This window comes from Sturnira hondurensis, unplaced genomic scaffold (genome assembly GCF_014824575.4).
Source record: "Sturnira hondurensis isolate 20B ecotype Veracruz unplaced genomic scaffold, ASM1482457v3 Scaffold0015596, whole genome shotgun sequence".
Taxonomy (NCBI): Eukaryota; Metazoa; Chordata; class Mammalia; order Chiroptera; family Phyllostomidae; genus Sturnira; species Sturnira hondurensis.
Window position 1 is genome coordinate 24,897,735 of NW_028088227.1, and position 12,730 is coordinate 24,910,464.

At 47.5% G+C, this 12,730-nt stretch overlaps 2 protein-coding genes across 3 annotated transcripts in view; both read left to right on the forward strand.

Moving 5' to 3' along the window:
- The first annotated feature begins 1,105 nt into the window (after positions 1-1,105).
- TSPEAR (thrombospondin type laminin G domain and EAR repeats) overlaps positions 1,106-12,730 on the forward strand; it is a 40,453-nt gene continuing 28,828 nt past the window's right edge. Inside the window, exon 1 of the mRNA XM_037065231.1 lies at positions 1,106-1,321. Within this exon, the coding sequence (XP_036921126.1) occupies positions 1,223-1,321 (99 nt within the window). The 5' untranslated portion in view covers positions 1,106-1,222. The remainder of the gene's footprint in view (positions 1,322-12,730) is intronic.
- On the forward strand, positions 8,782-9,540 carry LOC119000261 (keratin-associated protein 10-12-like). 2 transcript variants are annotated; one of them, XM_037065243.1, is made up of 2 exons: positions 8,782-9,003; positions 9,034-9,540. In XM_037065243.1, exons 1-2 carry the CDS (start codon positions 8,782-8,784, stop codon positions 9,538-9,540), a joined length of 729 nt encoding a protein of 242 aa, XP_036921138.1. The 2 variants fall into 2 exon arrangements, with proteins under 2 accessions (XP_036921138.1, XP_036921139.1); XM_037065244.1 differs by having other exon boundaries at positions 8,782-8,929; positions 8,975-9,540.

Sequence of the window (12,730 nt, forward strand, 5' to 3'; positions counted from 1 at the left end):
CACCAGCCCGCCATTCTGGGTTGGAGAGCACTGTGGGGGTGAGGGTCAAGGCTGACAGCGTGGACCCCCCAGGCCTCAAAGCCCCCTCTCTCCCGCATCAGTTGCAGGCCACTGTTCTCACTGGTGCTGCCGCATGGCTCTGTGCTCCCTGGAAAATGGTGTGATGGTCCTAGTCCTCATGGGGCCCCTCCCTAGGCTGCACGTGAACCTAAGACTCCCTGCAGCCCACTCGGGCCACGGCCTTTGTTGCTTCAAGAAAGATCACTGGTTCAACCCCTGAGGGAAGGTGTCCCTGGGATTTCTGGGTCATCCTGTGGGCTGTTGTGATTTGCGAGGACCCGTGTCTGCCAGGGTCCTGAAGTCTGATCCAATGGGATGGCAGTGGACAGCTGTGTGCCTTGGCCCCGGAGCAGGGGGACAGAGCTGTCCTCTCTGATGTGTCACATGTGCCCTGGCCCACACTGACAGAGGCGAGGCCTCAGGAGGATTTCACGGGGGCAGGAGCTCGATCACATCCCCGGTGACAGAAGCCTGCACTGGGCATGGGCGAGATGAACTCAGACAGCCTTCAGGGAACACCCGGAAACTGGCAAACAGTCCATCATTGCCAGCAAGGAGTGGTGTCGGTCCCAGTGCACTTCAGGAGCATCCACGAGGACAGGACCAGCCAATGTCCCCACACTGCCATGGCCGTGGCTCCTTGCTCCGTCAGTCTCACCTGCAGTGACCACTGTCATGTCTATGTGTCTGGCTGCTGACAGTGACACTGCTGAGCTGTCTGGGGATGCCATGCTGGACCACCCAGTCCCCAGATGCTTTATGTGTGTGGGCCTGTCTTGCTTGGGGACCACGCACTCCCTGGGGCCAGGACCAGCTGGGAATTGTTATTCTATGTCCCCCAGTGCAGCCAGCAGATTGCTAGGTTGTAGGGGTGGACGGGGGTGGTCACAGGCAGCCCCAGGTGGGTGGTGAAGCTGGGATAACCGCCACACCAGCCCTTGGACTTTGCAAGGATTCGGCACTACACTGGGACCTGGCCTGCCACACAGGGCACCCCATTAATGTCCTGGCATAACCCACCTGTGATTTCCTTGACACAGATCTGCGCCCCCTGGACATCCTGGCAGAGGCAGTCCCTCCAAATGGCTCTGAGAGTGGAATCAGCGTGTCGCGGGTTCAAGGTGCACTGGGACTCCAGCTTTCGGCCGCTGCCCTCCACGCCATGAGCTTCCCAGCATCGAGGATTTTCGTCAGATGTGACCTCTTTCCTGAAGAATTTTCCATCGTTGTAACCTTGAAAGCTCCCAGTCTCCCCCCGAAGGTCAGTGTCACGTCTCATCTTTGTGGTAGACAACCTAATGTCCTTGGTGACACAGAGTGCAAAGGGCATGACTGACTCGGGTCACAGAGAGGCGTGGATCAGGGTGTCCTAGACCTGTGGGGGCAGCAGCGTGGATTTTGGTGGATAGTGAGGTCCCCATCACTGCAAGTGAGCAGGCAGAGCCTGTGCGGTCATTTGCTTGGGGTTTGTGCCAGCAATTCTTGCGGTTATAATGTTCCTGGTGTGCTAACCTGCCGAAGACTAGGGATACTGCTCGGATTGGAGTCTTCACTCTGACGTTCTTTAGCAGGAAAGGTAAACAGTAAAATAACAAAACTTAACTTCCTGGAGCCCAATCACCTGTGTCTCGCTGCCCCATCCACCCAGACTTAGCTGCTGCTGCGTCCTCCTTCTGGGCTGGGTACCGCGGGAGGGAGGATGGAGGGCATCTACCCCTGTTCCCCGTGGCTTCTAAGACAAGACATTTCCTGGGTGCACGACAAGCCCTTTCTATTTACACGTCTGGGTCCTGGGTCCCCGGACCCCTGACCCTCCTTGTGGGTTTTGGCTGTGGACTGTGATTGTGTCTGACCTTTCTCGGGGAGCTTCTGCCCAGGTGGCCTCCCTCCTTTTGCTCCCTCCAATCTGCTGTTGGGCCCAACCATTGTGATTTTCGATCCCAGGCATTGTGATTTTCAGTCCTGTAACTTCCGTTTTCTTTTTTACGTGAATTCCAGTTCCCAGGTTAAAGTTTTTGTCTGGTCAGCTGCTGTCTTGAATGTGACTCCAATATTTGGAGGCAAGGACACCATTCCGCCGACAACTTCAGCATATGGGTCCCCCAGAGCATTTCCTGTCATGCCCCGCCATTTTTAACAGCCTCACTGAGATACACTAAATATACCACGCAATCCACCCATTTCAGGTTGCAACTCAGGGATATTTGGACAGTCAGCTGCCATGAGCAACCCTCTCCACAGTCAGTTTAGACCCCCGAGCAAGCCCTGCACACTCTCGCTCCCACCTGCCCCAGCACTGAGCCACAACTGCTGCTAACTTTCTGTGTCCCCACCTTCACCTAGTCTGGACGTTTCGTATCAATGGAATCACGTAATATATGGCTTCCTCTGGGCAGTCTGTGTTCGAGGTTCATCCATGTTGTAGTGCACGTCACTGTGTCATTCCTTTTTATGGCCAGATCATATTCAACTATGTAGATACACTGCACTTCATTTATCTGTTCATCGGTTGATGGATACTGTGTCAGCAACCACCAAACCACTGGTCCTGGGGAAATGCAGGGTCAGTGCCTGTGAGCTTCTGGTCTCCTTTCCATCAGCTGCTCAGTACACAACCTTGTTTGAAGTGTGTCTAGGGGAAATGCCGTGTGTTTTCCTTTACTCTCACACGTAATGCTTCTGACACCGGATGTGTGGGTTTTTTCCCACACTGACCAATTTGCTGGCACATGTTGGTGTCCTACAGTTCAATTCAATTCCAAAACCACCCAGAGTTATCACAGATCCCACAGGTGAAGAGCTCAGTCCCAAAGGTGGCCCCCACTCCAGATGCCATTGGCAAGTAGCTGGTGTCCAGGTGACCTACAATGTCTGTCTGATGTGGTTACAAATAAGAGGTTCCCACAACCCCCTCCTTGGTTCAGTAATTTGCTAGAGTGGCTGGCAGGGCCCAGGAAAACAGTTTACTTACTATTGCTGATTTGTTACAAAGGGTGTTTTAAAGGATGCAGATACACAGCCAGTTGAAGATATACACAGGACAAGATCTGGAAGAATCCTGAGCACAGGAGCCTCTGTCCCCATGGAGTTGGGGTGCACAGTCTCCCAGTGTGTGGATGTGTTTGCCAGCCTGGAAGCTCCCCAAGCCCCAATTCGTTGGGATTTTATGGAAGTTTTACCATGTAGGTATCGTCAATTAGTAACTCAGTTTCCAGTCCCTCTCCCCTGTGTGGAGTGAGGGGTGGGACTGAAAGTTCCAAGGTTCTAATAACGGCATGCTCTATCTGGTGACCGGCCCCCACCCCTTCCAGGAGCCACCCCGAGTCCCCTCATCAGAACAAAAGACACTTCTATCACTCATGAAATCCTAGTGAATTTAGGAGCTCCGTCTCAGGAACCAGAATCAAAGACCTAATATTAGAACAAAAGATGCCTTTAGTGGGCTTACCACTCAGGAAATTACAAGGTTTTTAGGAGCTCTGGGCCAGGAACCAGGGCCAAAGACAAATATGAGCAAGAGCTGGAGGCAGAGGCATACACATAATCTCACAACATGTGTCTAAAACTTACTGTTGATTCGTTACCACTGGACTCACTTCCCACAGCAATGGAACCTTCTGGATGAAGCTTGTCCAACACGTATTCTCTCTGTGAGGCACATCACAGCCTTCCCGCACGGAGGAGTCCATTTAAACAGCAAGTCACCGATGAGAGTACAGAAAGGTAAAAAAATGTGGCCCTAAATAGACAGATAAAGGAACGTCGACTGCTCTGTGGCTCTGTGCATGCCCATGAAAGGCTATGACAGCACCATGAGTATTGATCTTTCCGGTTACAAGTTGATTTTATCAAGTAGCTGAATTTGAAAATACAAAATACCTAAATAATGAAGATTAGTGATATAGCAATCATAATTTACATATGAATAAATCCAATCATAAGGCAGAGATTGTTGGACTAGAAAAAAAGATTCAACCATACGCTTTCTGCGGGAGACACATTTTATGTTCAAGTACACAAATTGGTTAAAAGTTAAAAGACAGAAAGGGGTATATTATGCGAACAATTATCACAGGAAAGCTGGAGTGGTTACAATGATAGCGTGTCAAATAGCCTTTAAACAAAAATTGTTCCTGGAGTTAACTAAGGACACTTTATAATGATGAAAAGGTCAATCCATCGAGAATATACAAATATAAACACTTATATGTAAATAATAACAAAGCATCCAACTATATGAAGCTAAAACAGATAGAAACAAAAATAAAAATAAATAATTCAACTATATTAATTAAAGACTTCGATATCCCAAATCAATAATGGATATAACAACTAGGCCAAAGACCAACAAGGGAACAGAGAACTTGAACAACATCACAAACCAGACGCCTACCAAACCCCCCCGCCCAACAACAGCAGAATGCAAACTCCTCAGAAGTGCGCAGGAAACATTCTCAGGACGGAAGTATGCCGGGACACACAGCAAGCCTCAGTAAGTTAAAAAGAGGAGAAATAACACAGTGTATGTTCCCCAAACACAATGGACTGAAATTAGAAATCAGCAACAGAAAAAATCAGGAAACTCACAAATATGTAGAAATTAAATAACACCTTCGTAAATAACCAAAGTGTCAAAGGAGAAATCCAAGGAAAAATAATAAAATACTTTGAGATGGATGAAAATGAGACCTAAAGAGCAGAGTACATGGGATGCGGCTGAAACAGTCCTTAGACATCTACAGCTGTGAGTACCTGCAGGTCTCAAATCAGTAACTGAAGCTTCCACTTTAAGACAAGGAGGAAGAAGGGCAAACCAAGCCTAACACAAGCAGAGGAAAGGAAATAATACATATTAGAGCAGAAAGAAATGAATAGAGAGTAGAAAAACAATAGAGAAAAATCAATAAAACCAAAAGCTGATTCTTTGAAAAAAAAATCAACAAAATTGACAACATTTTAGGTACCTTGATCATGAAAGAAAGAGAGAAGACTCACATTTTAGGAGCAGAAATGAAGGAGGGGACATTGCTAACAACCCGTGGAAATAAAAAGAGTTATAGAAAAGTACTGTGAATAACAACAATAAATTGTGTAAAGTAGATGAAATGAACAAGAACTCAGAAACAGAAGAACTGAAAACTAATACCCTGAGAAGTGCAAAATATCATTTGTATGTTAAAGAAGTTCTAAATCAGTGAGAAACGCCCCATGTTCATGGATCAGTAGACTTAATATTGTTAAGAAGGCAACCCTCCCCCAATCTGTCTACATACTTATGCAATCCCTCTCAGAATCTGAGCTGACTTCCCAGGAGAAGTTGACAAGTTGATTTTAAATTCATATAGATTAACAAGGAGTGCAGCATAGCCAAAACAATCTTGAAAAAAATTTTGGAAGACTTGCACTTCCCAATATCAAAATGTACTGTAAAGCTATAGTAATCAAGACAGTGGGGGACTGGCATAAGGATAGAAAATACTGATTTATCCATGGAATAGAATTGAGAGTCCAGAAATAAACCCATACAGGTGTGGTTAGTTGATTTCAACAAGGTTCTAAGACCATTCAATAGGGAAAGAATAGTCTCTTCAATAAACGGGGCTGGGACAACTAGAGGTCCCCATGCAAAGGGATGAAATGGGACCCCCTACCTTACACGATGCCATATACAAAAAGTAAATGGATCAAAGACCTAAATTAAGAGTGAAAACTATAAAACTCTTAGAAGAAAATATTGGGGTAAATTTTCATGACTTCAGAGTTGACACTAGTTACTAAGATATAACACTAAAAATCTAAGCAAGAAAGAAAAAATAAGATAAATCTGACTTCATCGAAAGTAAAAGGTTTTGTATTTCTAAGGGCACTGTCAAGAAAGTGAAAAGAAAACAAGTAGAACAGGACAAGATATGTGCAAATCATATATGTGATAAGTGAGTTTACCTAGAATGTATAAAGAATTCATTTAACTCAAAAAGGAAAAGAATTTAATTAAAAACTAGGCAAAAGACTTAAAAAAATACTTCTCCAAAATACACACAAATGCACACATAAAAATTACTCATCAGGGAAATGCAAATCGAAGCCTCAAAGCAATACCATTTCAAGCCCGTGAGGATGGCAAGAATTACAAAGTCGGATAATAGCAAGTGCTGACGAGGAGAAACCACTCTGCTCATCCGATGCTGGAGGGAATGTAAGATGGTGCAGGTACCTTGGGAAATAGTCTGGCAGTTCTCAGAAGTTAATCACAGAGGCACCATGATCCGGCAATTCCGCTCCTAGGTATGTACCTGCCGCAAAATGAAAATATTCATCCATACACAAGAGAGTGTACATGAATGTTCATGGCAGTTTTGCTCTCAACAGTCAACAGGTGAAAGAACCCAACCCAATTCGGTGGTTGCTGACAACGAATCGGCGGGGCTACGTTTCTACCTGTCATGTTACTTGTTGTTTCCTCTGTCTCTTGTGTCTTTTTTTGTGTGGTCCTTTGGTCCTTTTTTTGTTTCCTAGTGCTGTCTTTGCAAGTAGTGAATACTTTCTAGTGTGGCATTTTCATTTCTGTAGTAAAGTTTTACTATAGTTTTTGGGTTTTCCTTAGCGTTTGCTTTGGGGCCGGCCATATATTTAATTTGAATGATCAGAATCAACTTCTGATTAATGCTAACCCTTTTCCATATAAAAATGTTGCTCCTTTTTATATATAACTGTGTTCATTCTTGTCCTTTTTATGGGCTTGCTGTTTTATATGCTGCGTCTATAAATGTTCAACCCAACCATATATTGTTGTAATTATTACTTACTATACTTTTATGAATTTTAAGAAGCTTAGAGAAGAAAGAAAAACCAAGTACATATTTATAGCTTTTGCTATCCTAACCTTCTTTTTATTATTTCTGGTCTTCCTCACTTTTTTCTGTGGATTTCAGTTATGATCTGGAGTAATTTCCTTTGCCCAATACAGCTTTGCTCCCATGTACCTCCTTTGTGCTGATATTCCCGAATACGTTACATTATTCAACACTATAGGCCCAGCAATACATTACAAATATACTATTATATAGACTTATATACGGCTGTCTGAGGAGGGAGGGTTCTTGAGGGAGAACACCCTGCTTTGACTTTCACACGGGGGCTGCAGGAGGTGCTGGGGACACGGAGCAGGTGATCATCTGAGCTGTGAAGAGAGGAGGAATGTATGAGCATTTAGCACTCTACTGGGGGGGGCGTCTATGAAAGTGCAAGGTGCAATAAGCAGAGACATTTGCCCCTCATGGTTGATGGGGGGCTCTGCTCGCAGATCTCCCCTGGTCATTGTGGATGAGAATAAAAATGTCCAACGCATGATTTGTGTGGGGAGAAAAGGTGACCAGTCCCTCAAAGGACAAAGGTCCTGAACACCTCCTTCCCTGTGTTTTTATTGAGTTCAGCTTACACAGAGATATATAATATGCATATAAAGCCCATCTACCAGTGCTCAAAATGCCACTGACCTCATTTACAGATAATAGATGAAGAAGCACAGGGATTGTCTCTGGTCAGCGATGGCTTTAGCTCAAGTGTCTGTTTCACAGCAACAGAGCATGGCAAACCTCAAAGGACACAATGTACATTTTTTCTCTGGCCAGATTCGCCTCCAGGAGCCGTCTGTTCCAGTACAAGGTCACAGATGTCTCTTGGCATAGTTCCCAGGCTGAGTCAGGCAGGGAGAGCAAAGCAGCCGAGAGACTAGGAAACTTTTGCAGAAAGACTGAGGATTCAGACTGTGACAAAGCCAAGGGGTGAGGGTCTTTCTGCCCCTTCTCTGAAGACCCCTAAGTCCTTCCCTGATGACCCTTTGTGATGGTGCCTGTCTTAGGTTGTCCCTCTTCCTCTGAGGGATCTTACCCATCACTGGCTAACCTGTCATCCACCAGGCCAAGCAGGGGGAAGTGAGGGAGGCAGGGGCTGTGCTCCCGCTAGGAGGTAATGTTCTGTCTCCTTAGTGGCTCATGTCCCCAAGGCTTTTTCACTCAGCTCTAGCCATGAGACAAAAGGCTACAGTCCCTGAAACCAGGTGGGACAGCTCCCAACGCATGGTCATTCCTACTGTGCTAGCCTGGGTCTGCATCCCTGTCACTCTCTGTGACCCAGTCTCTGCCCCCAGAGGAGAAATTTTTTTCACACGTGCCCACCCCAGCACTCACTCCTGGTAGACACATGCCCCCTCAACTCCCACTACAAGTGGCTTCATCAGCTCACAAAGTACATCCCCCTGTGTCCAGGCCAGTTGAGAGCATCACAGACCATCCATAGATGACCACATTTCCCTTTTTTCAAAGATTCTGGGATTGTCCCATCCTCCTCCCTCCATGGGAGAAGTTATGTTTATGAGAGCGAACCCCCCATGGGATGGAGAAGAGGGCTGTCACTTTCTGAATTGACTGATTGCCACTGTTCCTGCAAAAGCACAAATAGCACTTCTACTGCCTTTCCTATGGGGACAAGCACTGGCCAGGAGAGACCAAGTCCCACCGAGGAGCCTCACAGGCAGTGGCACTCAGTGAACCCACACTGCGGAATCACAGTACAACATTCAACACCAACAAGGAAGGGAAGGCTTCACCAAGCCTGCTGCTAGGGCAACACACACACACCCAGGAGGGTATAAAAGATGACAGTCCAGGAATCATGCACACACTCACGTACTCACATACTCCTCCAGCTCCACCGCCCACCATGGCTGCCTCCACCCTGTCCGTCTGCTCCAATGACCTGAGCTACAGCAGCCGAGTCTGCCTGCCTGGTTCCAGTGACTCTTGCACCGACTCCTGGCAGGTGGATGACTGTCCAGAGAGCTGCTGCCAGCCCTCCTGCTGTGCCCCCAGCTGCTGCCAGCCCTCCTGCTGTGTCCCCAGCTGCTGTGCCCCAGCCCCCTGCCAGACCCTCATCTGTGCCCCAGTGAGCTGTGTGTCCAGTCCCTGCTGCCAGGTGGCCTGTGGGCCCAGCCCCTGCCAATCAGCCTGTACCAGCTCCTGCATACCCTTGTGCTGCCAGCAGTCTAGCTGCCAGCCCTCCTGCTGCACCTCCTCCCCCTGCCAGCAGGCCTGCTGTGTCCCTCTCTGTTGCAAGCCTGTCTGCTGCACACCTGTCTGTTGCACACCCGTCTGCTGCAAGCCCACCTGCTGCACACCCATCTGCTGCAAGCCCGTGTGCTGTGTGCCTCTCTGCTCTGGGGCTTCCCCCTGCTCAGCCCCCTCCTGCTGCCAGCCCACCCCCTGTCCCTCGTCCTGCTGCAGACCCTCGTCCTGCATGTCCGTCATCTGCCGCCCTGTGTGCAGACCCGTCTGCTGTGTGCCTGCCTCCTCCTGCTGTGCCCCCTCCTGCTGTCAGCCCAGCTGCTGCCGCCCAGCCTCCTGCATGTCCCTCATCTGCCGCCCCGTGTGCTCCCGCCCGGCCTGCTATGTCCCCACCTCAGCCCAGAAGTCCTGCTGCTGATCAAACATGTCCCACAAGGGCCAGCCTGGTTCCACCCTGTGACCGTGCTTCTCTGAACCACCCCTCAGTCTGGTCCTGAGCTGTGTTAGGTAGCTGCCCCCACCCAGGACAGGATCCCCAGTTCTCCACAGTCTGGACCTGACCTCTGATCCCTGGAACTCTGGACCTCGCTGCTTCCCAGGTTCTTTCCTTCACTTCCCTCCTAGTTTCTCTTTTGAGTCACTTGACCTCAACTCTCAGCCTGTCAACAGCTCCTGGGCATCACAATAAACTCACTTCATCACCTGATTGCTTCCTTTGTCTGACTTTGTAGGGTACTGGAGGACACATGATTGTCACCAACATTGGTCCCCCCTAGCCATGAGTATTTCTGAGAATGAGTGATGGAGAAATTCTAAAAGGCAGTGGCCTAACTCCTCCTGGTGGGGCAGCAAGTGGGACTCTTGCCTTGGCCTGGAAAGTCTGTGCTTGGGGCTTCCCCAAGGGTGGCCACCGTCAATAAAGTCCTAGTCTAGGGAGTTCTCAGGCCCCAGGGACCATTTCCACCCACTGTCCCATCTGGACAAATTCATGCCTCCAGATTTGCCCATCAGGAAACACCCGGGGGGTCCATGCAGCACAGACTCTGTGGGCCTGGGGCCACTCCTTGTCTTTCACCTGCAGGTCCACACCATTAGCAGAGACCTGATGGAGCGAGGGTGGGAGGGGCTGCTCCCACCCTGAAGGATTGAGAGGGACTGGGTGACCTTCCTACCAGGGCCAAACCAAAAAACTAGCAAAGCTGTGAAGTGATGGTGTTCAGGTATTAGATTTGTGGATCACAGAACAGGAACCCCTAAGAGGGGGAAACAAGCTACGTGCATGTTACAATGGGTCCCACTCGCCACCTTGTGAATATGTCCAGGCCCCAGTGCAAAAGTGGGGAATTCAAATAGAGCTCCTTGCACCCCTGAGCCAGGGATGACCTTGGAAGTTGAGGGGGGCCCGGGCAGATAGTGTTTGGGGCCAGAAGAGGGGAGCATTGCCCTGAGAAACCCTTGGTCCTCAAAGGGTCTCCCTCAAGCATCAGTGAAGTAACGATCAGCAAACCCACACAAGACAGAGACTGGGGCAAGCAACAAAGTAAGACGGTGTCATCCCAGGAATCAAACATGCCTGAAGCAGCACCTGCTCCCACCTGCCAGCTGAAACATGGTCTTAATTCTTGGGCATCAGGGAGACCGCTCAGAACACATTGCCTTCGTTGTGGGTAAAGTTAGCCCCAGCGTAACTGCTTGTTCAGTCCTACCTGACAAAGCTGATGTGCAAACTTTAAAGAGTGAGCCATTTCCAAGGAACATAACTGCATCTCAGTCAGAGGTCAAGAATATTATTTCAATACTAAGTATCCAATACTCCATGAGATAAAATTTGCAATTTTAGACATTCTTTCAAAATTTTCAGGCATGCAAAGAGGTAGAACAACATAACCCCTAGTAAGAATACAATCAAGCCATCCAAACCAAACCAGGAATGTCACAGCTGATAGAACTGGTAAGAGTTGTGACTATGTCCCGTATGTTCTAGAAAAAAAAGCTAAGCAAACATATTAAAGAAAGTTGCAGAAGATTTAAAATGATGCAGGTTTTCCTCTAGAGAGGAAAATAGTCACACCTCAGTGACTATTACACTAGATGAGGTTAACAGCAGAATAAATGCTGCAGAAGAAAAGACAAGTGAACTGGAAGGCGGAGCAATAGCAAGTAAGTGAAGCACAGAGAGGAGGTGAACTGGACAGAGCATTGGTGAGCTGGAGGATGACGCCAAGGGACCTCAGGTGTTGCGTGTCACTGGACTCCTCATTGAAGAGACAGATGGAGGAACAGAAGAGAGCCTGTCAGCCTGGATGAGAAGAGAAACTCCACTCTTCTGCCTGTGGGAAGTGCACTTTAGCTACAAAGAAACAAAGAAGGTAACATTTTTTTCATGAAAAATAAAGAGTAAGTTAAACCTCAAACAAGCCTGAAGTATGAAGTGATAAAGATTAAAGCATGAGTCAATGAAATTGAAAATAGTAAAATAGTAGGGATAACCAGTGAAATGAAAGCTAGTTTTTTGAAATGGTAAATAAATGGACAAATTCTACACTGGATGAGGAAAAGATAAAGAAGATGCAAATCACCAATGTCAGGGCTAGAAGAGGAGGAATTACTACAGGTCCCATAGATATTAAAGAATTAAAGGGGACTATAGCAAGCAATTCTATCCTCCAAAAACAGAAAACTCAGATACTATGGACTCACTCTTGGAAGACATAGACCACCAAAACCCACTCAAGGGAAAGCAGATAACCCTAATTATCCTGGTCAATTTAATACACTTGGTTTCTTAGAGTAGTTTTGGATTCCCACATAACTTGCACGCTCACATACGTACAGCCTCTCCCACAATGAACAGCTTGCAATGCTGATACATTTGTTACCAATGTGGTTCACTAATTGTAACCAATAAACCTGTCCTGACACATCAGTGTCACCCAAAGTCCACAGTTTCTGTCAGGGTTTACTCTTGGTGTCTGTTCTATGGGTTTTTGTAAAGATGTGATGACACATACGGACTGTTATAGTTCATGCAGAATCGCTTCCCTGCTCCCCCACGTCCTCTTCACCCCACCTATTCATCCGTGTCTCCCTGCTGACGCCTGGCATGCACTGATTTTGCCCCGTCGCCATAGCTTTGCCTTTTCCAGAATGTCTCGTGCTGGGACTCAAACAGCAGGAAGACCCAGACTGGTCCTTGCACTCAGTGATGTGCATCGTGCAGTTGGTGCTTCTTGGTGTCTTTTCACAGCTTGATGGCTCATCCCTTTTTCACCCGAGATATTTTTACTGAGGTAAAATATAAATAATATAAAATTTACTGCCCTAACACTGTTTAAACGCACAGTTTGGTGATAGTAGGTACATTCATCATGTTGTACAGCCATCACTACCATCCACAACTGGAACTCTTTCACCTGGGAAAAACGGAAACTCTGCACACATTAAACAACAGCTTCCCATTCTCTCCTCCCCCCGCCCCTGGGAAACCCCATCCTACTTTCTGTTGCTAAAGTACCTCCTGCAAGTGGAATCCTATAGCATTTGTCTTTCTGTGGCTGGCTTGTTTCACTCACCGTAGTGTCCTCATGGTGCATCCCTTTTCTGTTTCC

Bases quoted from the DNA above. Each gene is read 5' to 3' on its own strand.
- LOC119000261 (XM_037065243.1), top strand. From the start codon at position 8,782: ATGGCTGCCTCCACCCTGTCCGTCTGCTCCAATGACCTGAGCTACAGC. The intron at 9,004-9,033 runs GTGAGCTGTGTG...CCCTGCTGCCAG, and splicing joins AGACCCTCATCTGTGCCCCA to GTGGCCTGTGGGCCCAGCCC.